The 18570-nt window shown below is 47.2% G+C and overlaps 1 protein-coding gene across 1 annotated transcript in view; it reads right to left on the bottom strand.

The window, feature by feature from the left end:
- EXOC2 (exocyst complex component 2) overlaps positions 1 to 18570 on the bottom strand; it is a 146050-nt gene that overhangs the window by 30225 nt on the left and 97255 nt on the right. The window contains exons 21-24 of the mRNA XM_054985162.1: positions 17377 to 17438; positions 15535 to 15601; positions 14456 to 14572; positions 11271 to 11412 (exon numbers count right to left, since the gene is read on the bottom strand). Of these exons, the coding sequence (XP_054841137.1) occupies positions 11271 to 11412; positions 14456 to 14572; positions 15535 to 15601; positions 17377 to 17438 (388 nt within the window). The remainder of the gene's footprint in view (positions 1 to 11270; positions 11413 to 14455; positions 14573 to 15534; positions 15602 to 17376; positions 17439 to 18570) is intronic.

Below are 18570 nucleotides of genomic sequence, written 5' to 3'. Positions count from 1 at the left end.
ATAGAAAAACATAAAAACAATTAAAACATTGAGCAGGAAGAAGGGATCACTGAGGGAATGCCAAACAAAGCAAAACAACAAAAAATAGCTCTTTACACACTGGCAGAAGATGGCAACAGAATGGGACAGACAAGCCTCTCTGGGGAGAGAGTTCCAGACAGTTCTGGTGCCATGACCAAGAAGGCCCTCCCGTGGGTTGCCACCCACCTAATCACAGAAGTCAGGGGCACCTGAAACAGGGCCTCAGAAAATGACTGGAGGGGTTGGGTAGTAGTAATGGGAATAGGTGGACCTTCAGAAATGTTGGTCCCAAACCATATGGGGCTCTAAAAGTCAGCACCAACACTCTGAATTGTGCCCAGAAACAGATTGGCAGCAAGTGCAGATGGGTCAAGCCTAGAGTGATATGGTCCCTACGGCTCACTTCAGTAAACATCCTGCCTACAGCATTTTGTACCAACTGAAGTTTCTGAATACTTTTCAAGGGCAAACTCATGAAGAGAGCGCTGATATCTCCTGGGTCCAGGGTAGTCCTTTTTAGAAGTGGACGAGCCATAGCCTGTTTCAAGGCTGGGGCGACTATCCCCTCTCTCAAGGAGGCATAAATCACACTGGGTTCCCAAGCAGTCCATTTCCTGCTGCAGGCCAGATCCCCCAAGCCTCCGACCACCTGGAATAGCTTCGCTGGCTTACACTATGCAGACACAATGGTGGCATGGAAGTGTTGTTTCTTTGCTTCCATCACTGCCACGGAGCACACTTTAAAATGAGCTTTAACCTATGTCTCATAGAAGCCTGCCTAATAGGTAAGTTTATGGTAACCCGTCAAAATTGTTCATGGGTGTTCAAACATTCTGTTTTCTGGAAAGGAAATTTTTCAACTTGGGTGAGGATTTTCAGCAAGTCCAAGAGAAGCAAAAAACGAATTAAAATGCTAATGTGTAACAGACGGAACAACAATAGGTCAGAACTGAACATATGCCACAGTAAAAGGAGGTCTTTTACATGAAGTATACTGAAATGGTTTCTGGAAAGCAGTAAGTTTACTGTATTCAGACATGAGTATTTAGGATTCTGGAATAAGAGTTACACCCTTCTAAGCCCATTGGCATCAATGATTTTAGAGCGCAATCCCAAGCAGGCCTACTCAAGAAGCCTATTCGGATCTATTCAATGAGGCATATAACCAGGAAAGTGTTCTTAGGATTGCTCTATAAGAAACTTTTTAAAGAGTGCCTTAAAGTGCTTTTAGCATTTCATTTTCTAGTTTCAAAGAGTCTGATATCGTTGGAAGAGTGTAAAGCCATTCATTTTTTAGCATTCTGTTCAAAATCCAACATTTGGAACTTATCTAAGCATGTGAATGAAGTAAAGAACTGGAAAGCTGAAGATTTTTCACAGTTCAAAGTTATGGTTTAATAATGTGGAATTACTCTGAGCAACAGAACAAGTCCAGAACTCTAATCTCATCCAAACATTAATAAAAATTGTGAAGTGTTTCATTAACTTTAAATTGCAAAGCACAGAGCAGAGAAATTTTAAAATAATGACATGCTTGCTGTTACCCTGGTGCTGCTATACTGGTTAAAGGACCCATTTGATCTCTCCATTTGCAGCCTGGCTCCAGACTGAAGTTTACATTCACCTTGTCAGCCAATTTTGGTGTTTTTTTTTTTTTAAACCTAAAGCTCAAACCAAAAATTATGGATTGGAAAACATTATGTCGAAAGGTACTAAAGACACATGTTTGAAGGCAGTTTATTGGAGGGAAACAGGAAAGAACTAGGGCTTTTCTCCTTAGTTTTATTTGCTGCTGAACCCCAATCTGTAAATAGAATAGTACCCAACTATGTTTTAATGTAGTAAAGGAGTCGTTGCTCTACATTGCATCATACTTGTACTTCAGTGCCAAAAGTTCATTTGACTTTTTGGATAACCCCAAATTTTGCTCTAAGTTCAGGGTCCCTTATCCAAAAGCGTAACAATTTGTTTTAAAATGCATATACCAAAATAATAACAAGGCCATTGCCTCAATGAAGAGGAAGACACAAAATATGGACTTACATAGCTCTTAAAAAAACTCCAGTTAACATCAGCAATCAGAAAACAGGCAGGAGATTCAAAAGGTTCAACAAAAGGCTTGCTGATATGATCTACCTGCTGTAGCACAGTGGTTAAGTGGTTCAGCTGCAAATTAACACTCTATTGGTTCAAATCCCAGTACTGCCATGAGCTTAGTAGGTGGCCTCTCAGCCCCAGCTCCACAGCTGTATTGTGGAGATAATAGTAACTCTAACTTGTTTACCACCCTGGGTGGGGCACTAATCTGTCTAGAAGAGCAGTATATAAGTGCAGTTGTTATTATTATTATTATTATGATCTTTCAATGCCTGTAAAAATCTGGTTGGAGTAGGTGATCTTCTCACCCCTTCTGTTCTAAAAGGAGGGAGACAAGCAATGGTTCCAGTGAATTTGGACTAGTAGTGCAAATAATAGTCACAAATGTGAGAGGGAGACATACATGCATATGCATAACATGCAACAATGGCTTTACGATACTACTTACAACTCTCGTATCACCTTGTCTGGTGTTTAAAGTATTTACAGTTGTTGGCTTCTCGCCATGGTATGCTGTGCTTTCATTAAAAACAGTTTGTTTTAAAATTGTGTACTACTATTTGCTTTCCTTTACAACAATCCTATGGGTTTGCTCATTACCAGGGCTTTTTTTCTGGGAAAAGAGGTGGTGGAACTCAGTGGTGGAACTCGGGACCGCACAATGACATCACTCTGGGTTAGCTTGAACAAGGGGGGAGTTTTTAAATCGCCCTCGGTGAAAATGGTCACATGGCTGGTGGCCCCGCCCCCTGATCTCCAGACAGAGGGGAGTTTAGATTGCCCTCCGTGCAGTGGCAATCTAAACTCCTGTCTGTCTGGAGATCAGGGGCGGGGCCACCAGACATGTGACCATTTTCAAGAGGTGTCGGAACTCCGTTCCACCGCGTTCCTGCTGAAAAAAAGCCCTGCTCATTACTATTGCCTTTAGCAGGAGCAAAAGTGTGACAACAAACTGTTTTTAGTCAAGGTTACCATCTCCTAGGTTCAAGTCCACTAGTGGAGGGGGATCACCTAGCCTTAGTTTTCAGAGAACGTAATTTTCAAGGTAAAGTGCTGATGAACTTAACCATACATTCACAGACCCATATCACCTCATTTTAATAATAATAAGAAATTTCTGTTACCTTTTTATTCTACCATTCCCCCAAAGAAGTCCAGGGTGGCATACATGGTTCTCTTCTTTTCTCTCTTAGATTCAGCTAAAAGAGAACTATTGGCTCAGCTACCTTCATAGCCAACTAAGGACTTTTACCCAAGTCCTTTCGGTCCTAGCCCAAACACTCATAATCATGATACCACATTGGCTCACATATATGTTCCATCACATTTTAAATATTAAGCAGAAGGCTATTATTTTACTTCAAAACATACTAGTGAAAATAATGAAATCAAGAAGTTGCTCCAAGTAAGGACTGTCAAATCCCACAATACTGGCTACGCCTCTGCAGCCTCATTTAGAACAAAAATGGGGGGGGGGGCTGCTTTAATGATGGGAATGCTAACACTGCACAAGCAGCAAAAGAAGAGAACATCCACCTAGAGCCTAGTTTACAGAGCAGCAGTCTATGGGAGGGAGAACATGCGGTCAGGAGGGGAGTGCAGGCATTGGACTCTCACCGGGCGCCCCCCTTCCCCTCTGCTGAGTGTGTGTGGGGGGGTTTCTGTAAACTTCAATTAAATGGAGAGCCAAGCTGTAAGACCAGGATGCCTACATTTCCCATCAAAACCTGAGGTAAGCTGACAAGTGTCCAACCTGTGTCAGGCGTCACTTGTAGCTTGGCTCTCAGACAGCATGCTTCTCACACTGCTCTGTGTACACAGACTGTACCTCAAGAGACAAACACCAAATAACAGGGTTAACATACCTGTAACTTATGTTCATCGAGTTCTTCTGTGCTGACACACATGGGACTGCGCAGGCGCAGGCCAGCCGCCGGAGAATTTTCTAGAGCTTCCATGGCTCCGAAGGGGCCGTTTGTCGCGCGCCTCAGCGACCGTTTTCCCGCCCAAACGGTCACGTGATCCTCCAGCGACCAACGGCCCCTTCCCTCAGTTCTCCCTTGCCGCCGCTTGACCAACACACTTCAGCCATAACACCTTAAAAACACCAATTTCCGTTACAGCCATCACAAAATCGTGCATTGGAGTTCACAGCGGGGTAGGAGGGAGGGTTGTGTGTCAGCACAGAAGAACTCGATGAACATAAGTTACAGGTATGTTAACCCTGTTTTCATCTTCGTTCTTCTGTGCCTCCACACATGGGAGTGTACCAAGCTTCACACAATAAGGAAGGCGGGGGTGAAGTCCAACACAATTTTATTAAGCAAACAAGAACAACAATAAATAGATATGCATATATACATCTATGTAAAAATACTGTGTAAGGACACATAAATACTCAATATTTACATATATACACACCCCCAGGTACATATATACACTTTCACTCAAGGGTACCCAGCAGGTACGCCAAGAAAGTCATTCCAAAACTCCCTCAGGAAAAAAGGGAGTGTAAGACAGCCTTGGCCACAGATACATCCTGCTCCGCATTGACATCAACGGCGTAATGCCTGACAAAGGTGTCTGCAGAGGACCATGTGGCTGCTTTACAAATGTTAACCATGGGCACCCCCCTGAGGAGTGCCGAAGAGGATGCTTGGGACCGCGTGGAGTGGGCTCTGACATGAAGCGGGCAAGCCACCCCTGCCAGGGAATAGGCCTTGCTAATGGCCGTCACAATCCACCTAGACAGGGTCTGTGAGGAAGCCCTGCTACCCTTGTCCTTGGCCCCAAAACATACAAACAGGTGAGGACAGAAGCGGAATTCCTTCGTCCTATCCAGGTAATAGGCTAGGGCCCTCTTCAAGTCTAGGGAATGGAGGGCCTTTTCCCCCTTAGAGGAAGGTTGAGGAAAGAATGCAGGCAGTGAGATATCCTGCGAGAGGTGGAAGGCGGACACCACCTTGGGCAGGAACCCGAGGCAGGGACGCAGGACCACCTTGTTGGGATGAAACACAAGAAAGGGAGGGTCAGACCGCAGTGCAGACAGCTCACTGACCCTTCTGGCCGATGTGACGGCCACCAAGAATGCTACCTTGTAGGATAGCATATCCAAAGGGCATGTAGCCATAGGTTCAAATGGAGGCAACATGAGACGTGAGAGCACCAAGGACAGCGACCACTGAGGCACTGGCGCCGACACAGGTGGGTAAAGATTGTACATGCCCTTAAGGAACTGGCGGGATTGTGGGTGAGAAAACACCGTAGCACCCTCAACTCGGGCGTGAGCAGCTGATATCGCTGCCAAGTGTACCTTGAGGGAGGACACCTTCAAGCCCAGGCCACGCAAGTGGCACAAATACTCGAATACAACCCCCAAGGGACTGCTGTCAGGCACCACTCCTCTGGCAAGTGCCCAGAGCTCAAACCTGCGCCACTTGGCCGCATAAGCGCGCCTAGTGGATGGCCGACGAGCATTCAGGAGGACCCTCTGTACCTCGTCAGTAAAGCCTACAGGGGAGGAACGATCCGCCAAGCCGTTAGGTGCAGCTTCTTGGGATCGTGGTGGACTAGGCTCCCGTTTAGGAGAAGGTCTTGCCGAGGGGGCAGACTCACATATGCCCGTTGGGACATTCTCAGGAGCTTCGGGAACCAAACCTGCCGTGGCCAGAAGGGGGCCACTAGGATGCAGTCCGTCCCGTCCTCCTCTATCTTGCACAGGACCCTGGGAATCAAGGGGAACGGAGGAAACATGTAGTGCAAGCCCTGCGTCCACGTAAACTGGAAGGCATCCCCAATAGAGAGGGGGTCGCTCCCTGCCCTGGAACAGAACGTGTGGGCCTTGGTGGTCGCCGCAGTGGCGAACACGTCTATCACTGGATGACCCCACATCTGGAAGATCGGCCCAACGCACTCTACGTTCAGTTCCCACTCGTGGTCCAGTAAAGGGACCCTGCTGAGGGCATCTGCCCGGGCATTGTCTGACCCAGCCACGTGTATAGCACGGAGCGACACGCCGTTCTTGATAGCACACTGCCAAGTGAGTGTGGCTTCCCGGCACAGGGCCATGGACACTGTGCCCCCCTGCTGATTCACGTAGTACATGGCAGTCGTGTTGTCCGTCTGCACCAACACCTGACGATTTCTCAGCAGTGCTGTAAGAGACACAAGTGCGAAACGAATGGCCCTTAGTTCAAGCACATTGATATGGAGGGTCTTTTCCCTGTCAGACCAGACATCTTGCACAGACACAGCACCACAGTAAGCCCCCCATCCCAACAGAGAGGCATCAGTGGTAACCGTGATGTCATGGTGTTGATACCCAAAAGGGGTCCCTTTAAACAAGTTGTCATCAGACAGCCACCAGTCCAAGGAGGAGAGGATGACCCTCGGGATAGAGAATTTGAGGGACGGAAGGTGCAGCAGAGCATCGTACCTCCGCACAAACCAGTTCTGGAGAGGGCGCATACGCAGCCTAGCGAAAGGCACCACAGAGGTGGCCGCTGCCATATGCCCTAGTAAGCACTGGATAGTGCGCACAGACTGGAATCGGTTCCTTTTAAACATGGACACTAGACCCCTTAGGGACCGAGCCCTCTCCAAGGGGAGCAGGGCCTTACCCTCCACAGAGTCTAACAGTGCACCAATGTAGGACACCCTGCAGTTGGGCACCAGCTTGGATTTCTCCAAGTTCACCAGGAGCCCCAGGCGTTGGCAAGTGCTAAGTACCAAGCCAATGTCCTGCACCAGCCTAGACTCCGATTCAGCCACGATGAGCCAGTCATCGAGGTACGGAAAGATGGTACAGCCTTCTTCCCGTAGGAAGGAAACCACAGGGGCCACACATTTAGTGAACACTCGTGGGGCAGTGGACAGGCCAAAGGGGAGCACCTTATACCGGAAAACCCTTTGCCGGTAAACAAAGCTCAGGTATTTCCTGTGCTCCTTCCGTATGCCCACGTGAAAGTATGCGTCCTTTAAGTCAAGAACCGCAAACCAATCTCCCTGTTTCAGCAAGGCGATCACAGCCGCCAACGTAACCATTTTGAATTTGGTCACCTTGAGGTAGGCATTAAGGCCCCTCAGATCTAAAATGGGACGTAAGCCCCCATCCTTCTTGGGGACCAGGAAGAACCTAGAGAAGAAACCCTTTACAGAATCCTCATAGGGCAATTCTTCCACAGCACCCTTGGCCAAGAGCGACACGATCTCCGCATCCAGCTCGGCCATAGTGTTATTGACAGCTGTCAGGGGTGAACTGCATCTAGGCAGCTCAACGAACTCCAGCCCGTATCCCAGTTCAACAATAGTTAAGACCCATGAGTCAGATGTTATTGACTCCCACTCAGAGAGGAGTGGACTCAGTCTGTCCGAAAAGTCCGGGGATACGGCTGGCGTGACCCGTCAGTACTGCCTCCCGGCGCCCTGCTGATCTTTCTGCTGGGCCGGTTGCTGTGCCGGACGAGGCTTGAAGGGCCGACGCCTCCTCTGCTGTTGTGCGGGAGGGTAAGGCCGCTGCTGGTAGGCAGGATACTGTTGGTAGCCCGGTCGTTGCTGTTGGTATCTGCCCTGGTAGTGGTAAGGGCCGGACCGGGGAGCGTACCGTGGCCTGGAGGAGGGCTTGTCCGCAGGAGCCAGCCCCAAGGACCGTGCCGTCTGTCTGTCCTCTTTTTTCTTTTTCAGGGTCTCGTCGGTCGATTTGGAGAACAGCGAGTCCCCTTCAAAGGGCATGCTCTCCACCCTGGAACGCACCTCCTGGGACAGGGCCGTAGACCGCAACCAGGAGTGGCGCCTGAGGACCACCGCCGAAGCCATTCCCCGAGCAGCAGTGTCGGCAGCGTGACTCCCAGCATTCATTTGCTGTTTAGACAGCCGGACAGCCTCTGTCTGCAACAGGGAGACGACAGCCTTCTGCTCAGGTGGGAGGTCTCGAGTGTAGGATGCCAACTTCTCCCAGAGGTACAATTGGTACCCTGCCATGATGGTCTGGTAGTTGGCGATCCTCAGACCCAGCGAAGCGACGATGTACTGGCGCCTGCCCATGGCATCCAGCTTCTTGCCCTCTTTATCGGCAGGCACCGAGGAGTGACCCGACCGTCGGGGGTTGAATTCCTCCGTGACCAAGGAGGAAGGTGGAGGGTGCTTCACCAGTGCCGGCCAGGTGCCCTGCTTGATCTTGTAAAGCTGCTCGATGCGCTTGGATGTTGGAGGCTGATCACAGGGCACCTGCCACACCTTCTCCACAATCTCCTCAATACCCTCGAGCATGGGGAAGCCAACGGACGCCGGATTATCCCCATAGATACGCTTGAGGAGCTTGTCCTTGGTCTTCGGGGCTGCTGAAGAGATGTCCATCTCGAGAGCCTTGGCCATCCTTGCCATCTGGTCGGCGTAGATGCGGAGGTCCTCGAATGGCGAGTCCGCAGATGGCACTAGCTCCTCAGCCGGCGACGGTTCGGACCAGGACTCCGACTGGTAGCCGCCAAAGCTCTCCACATCCTCCTCATCGGAACCGAGCTGGGATTCCGGAACCTGGAGTGGAGGGGGAGCCCACGCCGGCCTCGACGTCGATGGCCCCGGTTCCGACATGGAGAAGCCGGCAGGTGCCCCTTCCCACTGACAACGGTATGGCGAGGGGAGGTAGGAGGCCTGTCGATGTTGGGACGCAGTGGACCGGGCCGATCGGACACTGTCCCCAGACCGACGTCGCTCACGACCGGCAGCTGGTGGAGATGGACGGGCAGGGGAAGGACGGCTCCGACGAGGAGACGGGCTCGGTTCCAGCCTCGGCGACCGAAGAGCAGGCGATGGTCGGCTCCGACGGCGCGGGCTCGGCTCCGGCCCCGACGAGAACTCTGCGGGCACCGTCTCGAAGGCCATCGGATCCGGCACCGGCACGGCGAGGTCCTCTGGTTCGGGGGAACCCAGATGAGGGGAAGGCGTGTGAGGAAGCACGATGACCTCCTCCTGGGGAGCGGGATGCGGCGACCGATGATGCTTGGTCTTCTTCTTCTTCTTTGCCGGTTCCGAAGAAGACCTCGGAACCGACGCGCTCCTCGCCTTCGAAGGGGACCTCGGCTTCGACCTCTTAGACTTCATCGGAATCGACCCGGTCGTCGGTTCCGATCGGGGACTCGGTACCCGGATCCTCGGTTCCGATGTCGGTCTCGGATCCGACCTGGTGGAAGATGCGCTACGGGGCGGCCGCACCGGTCCCTGCGCTGGAGAGGCCGCTCTCGACGCCGAGGCACTCGGGGGACGCGGTTTCGACCCCGACCTCGCGGAGGCCACTGAGCCAGCTCTTGATTGCCGTTCGGCAGAGGGGCTAGGGCCGGCCTTGGGGGAAGGTAACGGGGCGCCTCCGGACATGACCTTCTGCCACAGGGAGGAGTTCAGTCGGGCCTTGCGCTCCTGCCGGGCCTTGCTGGTGAAGCCCTGGCAAATCCTACAGGCCGACACATTGTGTGTCTCCCCCAAACAAAAGAGGCACAGTTCATGGCCATCGGTCTTGGCCATTTTCGTGTGGCATTGGAGGCAATGCTTAAAGAGAGCCTTTGAGGCCATCTTCAGGGGCACGCTAGAGAGAGGTCAAACAATCCGGATCGTATTTACCGAGTCCAGTCAAAGTCCAAATCAGTAAGCCGAAGAGTAGTCGAGGTCCGAAGTCCAAAGTCAAAAGCCAAAGATCAATCAGAAGTCAGAAAAAAGCACAAAGCACAGAGCAACGAAGCTCACGTTCTCTCCAAGCGGCGGCAAGAAGAGAACTGAGGGAAGGGGCCGTTGGTCGCTGGAGGATCACGTGACCGTTTGGGCGGGAAAACGGTCGCTGAGGCGCGCGACAAACGGCCCCTTCGGAGCCATGGAAGCTCTAGAAAATTCTCCGGCGGCTGGCCTGCGCCTGCGCAGTCCCATGTGTGGAGGCACAGAAGAACGAAGATGAACAACACCTTTCCCACAGACTGGGGATGCAAGGACAACTACGTGTTGCTAATGTCTACTTCAGATAGCAGCACCATATTAGGTGCTGCTACACAGTATCCTTTATCTTAAAGAGCAGCTTCCTGAGATATAAAAGAGACTGATTCAGGAAGGGGTAACCTTAAAAGCCGGGGAAGTCTGCATGTAGCTCTTTCGATCCTGCTCACAATGTTTATCTTCCACAAACATAAGATCCCCATCTAAATCTACTGTAGTAGATTTGGAACACAGCAGAACTGAAACAATTCAATGCAGCCCTACGTCATGTTCCAAGCCAACATGCATCTGGGCAACCTAAAAAAAACCCTTGCTGTTGAAAAGACAGTTTCTGCAAGACTGTATTCTATAATACTTAAAAATATCACTAAAAGATGGGGATAGTATCAATCAACTCTGGAGTGTGGCAAATTACCATTAAGCAATGTAACATGCACTAGTTTCCTGGTCTATTGGCATCAGTTTATGGCACTAGCCAGATAAGCACAATGGGCAGATCTGCGCATAAGAGGAGCCACTGGGGAATGATTCTTACATGACATGTTGTTTCTGATGCTTGTTCCCCTACTGCCACAAAGTGGCAGCAGTGTGAAAGTGTTCTCTATGCCCAGTTTAAATGGTGATAGTGAAATGTAATCTATTAATTTTACAGTTCCCTTATGAATTGTCAGGTTTTTGAATGATTCTACCTTGCAAGGCATTAGTAATGTTGAACAGCCTTTTAAAAACTACTTTTTAAAATAGTTGCTACATATTTTAAACATAAATGCATTTCTACAAATCTTTTGGGCTGATTTTGGGGAGTGGGATGAGCTATTGTAGTAGCACTACTCCCACACAGTTTCCTACACAATGGTCTTTTGGTATCATACAGAAGTGATCAATTTTTAACAAATCCCATAGTAGATAAAATAACAAAGTTGTCTTTCATAACCATTCAATAATGCATGAGAAACAGAGCTATGTGATAATGAAAACAACTATTAAGAAAGTTTAGTAGTGATAAAAAATGCTATAATTATTTGGGGCACTGCAAAAAAGTGATTTAGGAATTACACAATAGAACCACTGAAGGAAAAGCTTTAAACATAAAGGCAGTAAGAATTCAGTGCTAGAGATTTTTAAATAATTAAATCATGTTTGCTGAAATCGTTTCAGAGGTTTAAAAAGACACCTACCTGTAGGAGTCAGGCAGTCTTTCCAATCAAAATAACCTGCATATATGCCAGGTTCCAGTGAGCCTACAATAGGGTCAGCTTTTAGTTCAATGTACATTTCAAACAGTCGTTGGTCAAGCTCCTTTAAGGAGTCCATGCTGACCTAAAATGACACATGCACACAATTTAAAACACGAAGATAATTTATCTGTGTGCAGCATAGCACTGTAGTAGTGGAAGTGATCACAAAATGTTTTATCACTTGGCAGCTTGTTGAGGGGCAACTGCTACTCCACCTAGGAGAACAAAATATTCTATGACTGATAAATACAAAGGGCCTGACTTATTGTGCATTGATATCACCATCATAAAAGCAGCAGCTTAGAAATCTTATTACTGTATTCTGGAAAATGGTCATAGTGACATGCTGACAGTGAAATCTGCATACATTCTAGGAAAGAAACTAAGTGCCTAGTCCCAAGAAGTCAGAATATTTCTAATGAAAAAAAGAAAAGATCTGTTTACAAAGTCAGAATGACATATGCACTTCCACCCACTTTTGTTCTTTGAAAAGAACACAAAACAATGCCATACCCTAACTGATTTGAATAAAAGTCATGATTTTAATATTGTATTTATTTTGTTTCATTTATACCCTGCCTTTTCCCCCAAATGGAAACCCAAAGTGGCTTACATCATTCTCCTCTCCTCCATTTTTCCTTACAACAACCTGGTGAGGTAGGCTGGGCTGATAGTTTGTGACTGGCCCAAGGTCACCAAGCAAGCTTCCATGGCAGAGTGGGGGATCAAACCTGGGTCTCCCTGATTACAGACCATCACTCTAGCCACTACATTGAGTAAATCAAGTGGGGGATCTGCAAGGACTTGTTACGCATCAATCACCAGGGAGGTGAGAAGGCAGTGGTGATATGGGGAGGGGGAGGTGGTGGCAGAGGAATGGCAGGAGCAGAGAGTCCAGGCATTTAGGCCAGTGAGATTTTAAATGTTTCAAATGCTGAAAAGAAGTATGATATTGCACCTGCATTAAGATGATCAAGTAAAGTGAAACATGGGCAATTCTTCTGGAGAGAGCAGAAAGTAATTGATGGTAAAAAATAAAAACAATAGAGGGGCAATTCTTGGATATACTGAAAATATACTAGTAAGAAAGAGAAGTAGATGTTTTCAGTGAAAAATAACTAGTGGAGCTTCACACTAGTATTTCCCTTATTCCACAATAGCAAGCTGCCTTGAACCATGTGGAAAAGTGGGGTATAAATGTTTTAATAGATAATTATTTTAAACTAGAAACAAAGCCTGTTGTGGGAAAAAATACAATGGGCTCTAAAAGGGGGAGCGGGCAGGCAGGCATTCCCTCCTCCTCTGACACTGATCCTGGCTGGTGAAGGAGGGGGGGTGGACATTGCCACCTGCTCCACACCTGATCTCAGCAATATGAAGGGGTGGTGGGCTCTGCTACTTGCTGCACATTTGATACAGGCCAGGTAAAGGGGGGAAGGCATTGCCACCGGCTCCGCTCCTGATCCCAGCTGGGTGAAGGAAAAACGGGCATTGCCTTCAGCTCTGTGCCTGATTACGGCTGGGTGAAGAGGGGCAGGCACTGCTGCCTGTTCCAAGCCTGATTCCAGATGGGTGAAGGGGGTGGGTGGGCATTGCCACCTGTTCCCTGCTGGGTGAAGGGATGAGCAAGCACCACCTCCTGCTCCTCGCCTGATCCCGACAGGTGAAGGCGGGTGGTGGGCTTTGCTACGTGCTCTGCTTCTGATCCTAACTGGGTGAAGAGGGTGCAGGGCATTGCCATCTTCTCTGCTCCTGATTCCAGCAGGTTGAAGGGGAGCGAAGATTGCTGCCTGCTTGGCACCTGATTCCAGTAGGTTGAAGGGAGAGGGCATTGCCACCTGCTTCATGTTGTGTCCCGGCTAGGTGAAGGGAAGAAGGGAATTGCCTCCTGCTCTGTGCCTGATCCCACCCAGATGAAGGCGCTGGGCGGGCATTGGCCCACTCCTGATTTCAGCTGGGTGAAGGGGGCGGGCATCGCCATCTGCTCTGCTCCTGAACCCACCTGGGTGAAGGATGGTGGGCATTGCCACCTGATCTGCTCCTAATACAAGCTCAGTTAAGGTGGAGAGTGGGCATATCCATCTGATCCGCTCCTGATCACAGCTGGGTTAAGGTGGGGGTGGGCATTGCCACCTGCTTCACTCCCAATACCAGCTGGGTTAAGGTGGGGGGGTAGGCATTGCCACCTGCTTCGCTCCTAATACCAGCTGAGTTAAGGTGGGGGATGGGCATTGCCACCTCCTCCACTCCTAATACCAGCTGGGTTAAGGCGGGGGGTAGGAATTGCCATCTGCTCCCTCCTAATACCAGCTGGCTGAAGGGGGGAGGGCATTGCCACCTGCTCCACTCCTAACACCAGCTGGATTAAGGTGGGGATGGACATTGCCACCTGCCCCGCTTCTATTACCAGCTCTGTTAAGGCGGGAGGTGGGCATTGCCACCTGCTCCACTCCTTATACCAGGTGGGTTAAGGCAGAGAGTGGGCATATCTACCTGTTCTGCTCCTGATCCCAGCTGCGTGAAGAGGGGGGAGGGCATTGTCACCTGCTTCGCTCCTAATATCAGCTGGGTTAAGGTGGGGGGCTGCCATTGCCACCTGCCCTGCTCCTAATAACAGCTGGCTTAAGGCGGGGCGGGGGGCATTGCTGCCTGCTCCTCTCCTAATACCAGCGGGCTGGAAAAAATTGATTTATTTTAGTTGACTTGCAAAAGTGTAACTCTGCCTAAGATGGCATTGTCAGTGCTTCAAGAATCTCAAGAATTATATGACAGATATATTGTTCTATCTTTTCTCCAACAAGCCTGTCTGAGAGGGCTTGAAATGTGTTTTTTTAAAAAGCTTTCCATCCTAAGCAACTGACCTAAAGTACGCTCCAGGGGAATCAGTGGGACGTACCTCCATGGAAACATGGCTAGAATCTGGGTGTAAGACACATCTTGAATTATTATCAGTATTCCAGCAAGTTTGTGGACTAGACAAAAGTATTTTGAATATATGTAGGCAATTCCTTTACTACTCCTAGGGTAAACACACAGTTAAATTTCCATCTTGTTGCACTGATTTCACCTTCTGACATTTTGTTCAGCGACTGAAAATTCAAACTCAGTTTGGAACAAAGGCTTACTTGAGTGATTTTTTCAACTCCTTGGAAGCCATGTTTCTCAAAGTGCTCAGCTACATTTAGGAAGGTGTGACGTTCTAGATAGCAGCAGTTACTAAGCACAATTAAAAGCCTCCGTTCCTAAATCAAAGAAGATTTTAATGGAAGAAAAATGTATTAATGGTGCATGAAACATTCACAAGTAAACAATTCTTTTAACATGAGAATAATTATTATTTAAATAAAGAAATATTATGTATTTATTATCAACAGCACTGAAAAATTTATATAGCTTATGTTCGTCAATTTCTAAGAAATACACTAGCATAGAAACGCTATGGCAAAAATGTACCCTCTTAAGAAGTATCTAAATCTAGCGTTAGAAGGGTTTTTAAAAAATACGTTGACCTCTTATCCTTACAACTGGAAAGCATAATGCATATCAACAAATTGAACCCTGGTTAAAACTTCTCTTGTCCCTCACACAGCCCATTCCTTCCTTTTTGCCTTCCCTCTCCTCAGTTGCTGCGATGTCTCTTCCAGTTGAAGAAATTTAAAAACCAAATGTCTTAAAGGGGAAGCTCCCCACCTTAAACACCCACCCATGGAGAGTTTTGTTAATTTCTGCCACCAGAGCAGAAGGATGAGGCAGTACTGACTGAGGGGACGGAGACCTGAGGGCTCGTTTGTTTAGTTCAGTTCTGAAGGCCTATTCACAGCATAGCAAGCTTTCTTTATGTATTACATCTGTCATCTTAGGCTTTTTTGTTAGAATATATTGTTCAGCAAATCCATTGCTAATAAGAGAAAACATGATTAAATATCTACAAAAATACCCAAAGCTATTTCTACTAGCGTATCCCGTTTCCTTCAAATCCCATTAATAATGACAAGAAATAATACATAAAAAGAACTAACCAGTCTCATTTTAAAATGAAGAATAACTAATTAAATTTCTTTTGAGACGTCATTCAAAGGTTAAGCAAATTCAGGAAAATGTTCTTTTGTACTGAAATATACATGAGCCCCGGGGGTTTCCTTTCAATCAAACCTGATTCTACACAATCAGACTTACTAAATATTTTAATATTAACCACACTTACTAATGATAAACTGGAGTCTTCATGGATGCTTCCAAATAAATCTGGTGATGAAACATCAGCTGAAAGACTGAGATTTTTGCCAGAAATGTTAATGGTTAAGCATTGATGACTTTGCTCTAAACATTCAGAATCTGCATTACACATTTAAACAGGTTTTATATTGGTCTGACAGTCATGACGTTGCCTAAAGAAATCTGAGAACTGCAGTTTGGTGAGGATGCTGAAAATTCTCTCAGGGATTTCTAGCCAACCTCTCAGAATTCCCAGAAGTCCTTGAAAAGGTGGGATATAACTGTGCTAAAGACATAGAGTTGGTTACAGAGCACGACTGGTGAGATGATGTGGTACTTCACCCACTGGCGACCTGTGTAAAATTCTCTATTTTTTAAAAAATGTATAATTTCCCCTCTGTTAATTCTCAGAGATTAGCCTAAATTTGTCTCACCAGGTAGTACAAACTGCTGTGAAATTAGTTTTTAAATGGTTTGACTTCAGCTAGAAATCCACCCAATTGATAGTACAGAAATGTTAATGGCTGCCTAGGAAAAGAGTAAAGGGTCTTCCTGAAGTATAGCAGAGTGTTAAATAACCAATGAGACCCAGAGGTTTCTGGAAAATGAAAGTACTGGAAATTTCCACCAAGTAGAAGGATGTTATTTAATTGGTATAGATGAGACAAAACAGACAGAGAAGAGAGAAAAGAGGGAGATTGATTATCCATGGTACGGCCTCTGGAATGCTGGTCACTGTATCTCAAAAAAGATATTGCAGAGCTGGAGGAAGTACAGAACAGTTACAGGACAATCAAGATGACTAAGAGGCCAGAGTACCTTTTTTTATTAAGAAAGGCTAGAAAGATTTGGGTCAACTTAGAAAAAAAGTAAGTAAGGGGGAAGAATATGATAGAGGTTTATAAAATTATGCATGGGGTGGAGAGAGTGGAGAGAGATCTTTTTCTCCCTCACATAATATTAGAAAACTCAGGGACACCTAATGAAGTTGTTGGGCAAAACTTCAGTAAGGACAAAGGAAGAACTTCTTCACTCAATGAACAATTAAATTGTGGAATTACCAATGGATGTTGTGATGGTCACTAGCACAGATGGCTTTAAAAGACTCATGGAGGATAGATCTATCAATAGTTTCTAAGCCATGGTGACCAAAAAAACCCTGCACAACCAAAGCTCTGAACACCAGCACCAGAAGGCATCACCAGGGAAAGGCCTTGAGCTTTGTGCCCGATTTGCTGGTCCTGCAGAGCAACTGATTGGCCACTGTATTAGACAGGATGTTGGACTAGCGGGACTACTGATCCAGCAGGGCACTCATATGTTCTTAGCCACAGAACAATCAGGACCTAAATTCTGATAACTAAATTTGTCTACCTTGTAATTTCCATGGTTAACTGTATTTTTAAGGTGGCGAGGTAGATTTATAGTAGTTCCCAATTATCAGGGCCTAAGCCAACATTTTAAGGCCTTTTGTTCAGCAACAAAAGAAAAATCAAAACATGAGGAATAGAACCAGCCGTATGAACTGGAATCACATTTAAAGAAAGCAGCAATAAAGCAAAACGAGCTACAGACACTGACCGATGGGCATTCCTTAATGGTGGTGTTCAGACTGGCCACTGAAAAAGATACGAGGAATGGCGAGATGATGTCCCTCAGTGAACAACATGGAGTGCCTATGTGGGGAAATGTTCTGGTGTTTGCATGCACATCTGGCCATTTGCCTCTGGAATAGGTAATTTGCATATTGCTATCCAAAAGGCAACCACCAGATTCTAGTGGTTGCCTTTTGGGTAGTAATTTTATTCACTGTAAAATTTATTTTACTTACTGCATAGTATCTACATCACTGTCAGGCTTGGTACTCAGTTGTTCCAGACAATCAATGAACACCTGTGAGAAAAAAAATCTCTATATTTAACATTGATTTGTGTCTTATAACTCCAATTTGTTGAAGATGGAGGTTTCCTCTGGGGAGCAGCCTCTTCTGCCAGTGGAAAGCTCCATCATTATTGGGATGGAATCAGAGGATTCAAGCCAATACGTAACTACTAATACTATCACTGCAAAACAGTTATCTTCTCAACCACATTTCCTCTATAATTTCCTTAGTAGTATACTCCCCTTTCATATAGGAAAGTTGAATAACTACCACCCAGCCTCAAATGTACCATTCTGGAGCAAGGTGTTAGAATGAGTGGTGACTGGGCAACTTCAGGGATTCCTGAATGAAGCAAATTGTTTGGATCCATTCCACTCTGGTGTCAGATTCCACTCTGGTGTCAGGCCTGATTATGGGACTAAACCAGCTTTGGTCGCTCTGGTGAATGATTTGTACCAGGAGATGGACAGGAGTTACAGCCCTTTTAATTCTCCTGGACCTCTCAGCAGCTTTTGATACCACTGATTATGATAACCTTCTGGTCTACCATTCAGGGTTGGGAAAGGGAGGCACTGTTTTGTGGTCCTACCTTGAAGGTAGCTTTCAGAGGGTGATGCTGGAACTGCTGCTCTGCCCCTTGGCCTTCAGGGTCCTGCAAGGTTTCACCTTGTCCTCCAAGTTTTTTAACATCTACATGAAGCTGCTGAAAAAGTGAGCTGTGGCTCACGAAAGCTCTTACCCTACCACTAATTTTGTTAGTCTTATAGGTAGTACTGGACTCTTGCTCTTTCCCACTGCTACAGGCAGACTAACATGGCTACCTATCTTGATCTATCTGCTGGTAGAGGTCATTCAGAGATTTGGGCTGAGTTGCCACCAATATGTGGATGACTCTCAGCTCCATCTCGTGCTTCTGGTAGAACCCAAGGAGGCTATGGAAACTGAACAGGTGCCTGGAAGCAGTTTTGGGATGGATGAGGGCTACTGGTGCAGGGAAGGTCTGACTCAGAAACCAGGATGTCTCCTGTTCTGGATGGGATTGCACTCCCCATAAAGGAGCAGGTTCATAGCTTGGAAGTGTTGCTGGACCCAAGCCTCCTGTAGAGATAATCAGAAAACAATACTGGCCAGGGGTGCCTTTTA

Source organism: Eublepharis macularius, chromosome 7 (genome assembly GCF_028583425.1).
Source record: "Eublepharis macularius isolate TG4126 chromosome 7, MPM_Emac_v1.0, whole genome shotgun sequence".
NCBI classification, from domain to species: domain Eukaryota; kingdom Metazoa; phylum Chordata; class Lepidosauria; order Squamata; family Eublepharidae; genus Eublepharis; species Eublepharis macularius.
Note: the sequence above shows the minus strand (reverse complement) of the source record. Positions and strands in the feature narration are given on the sequence as shown.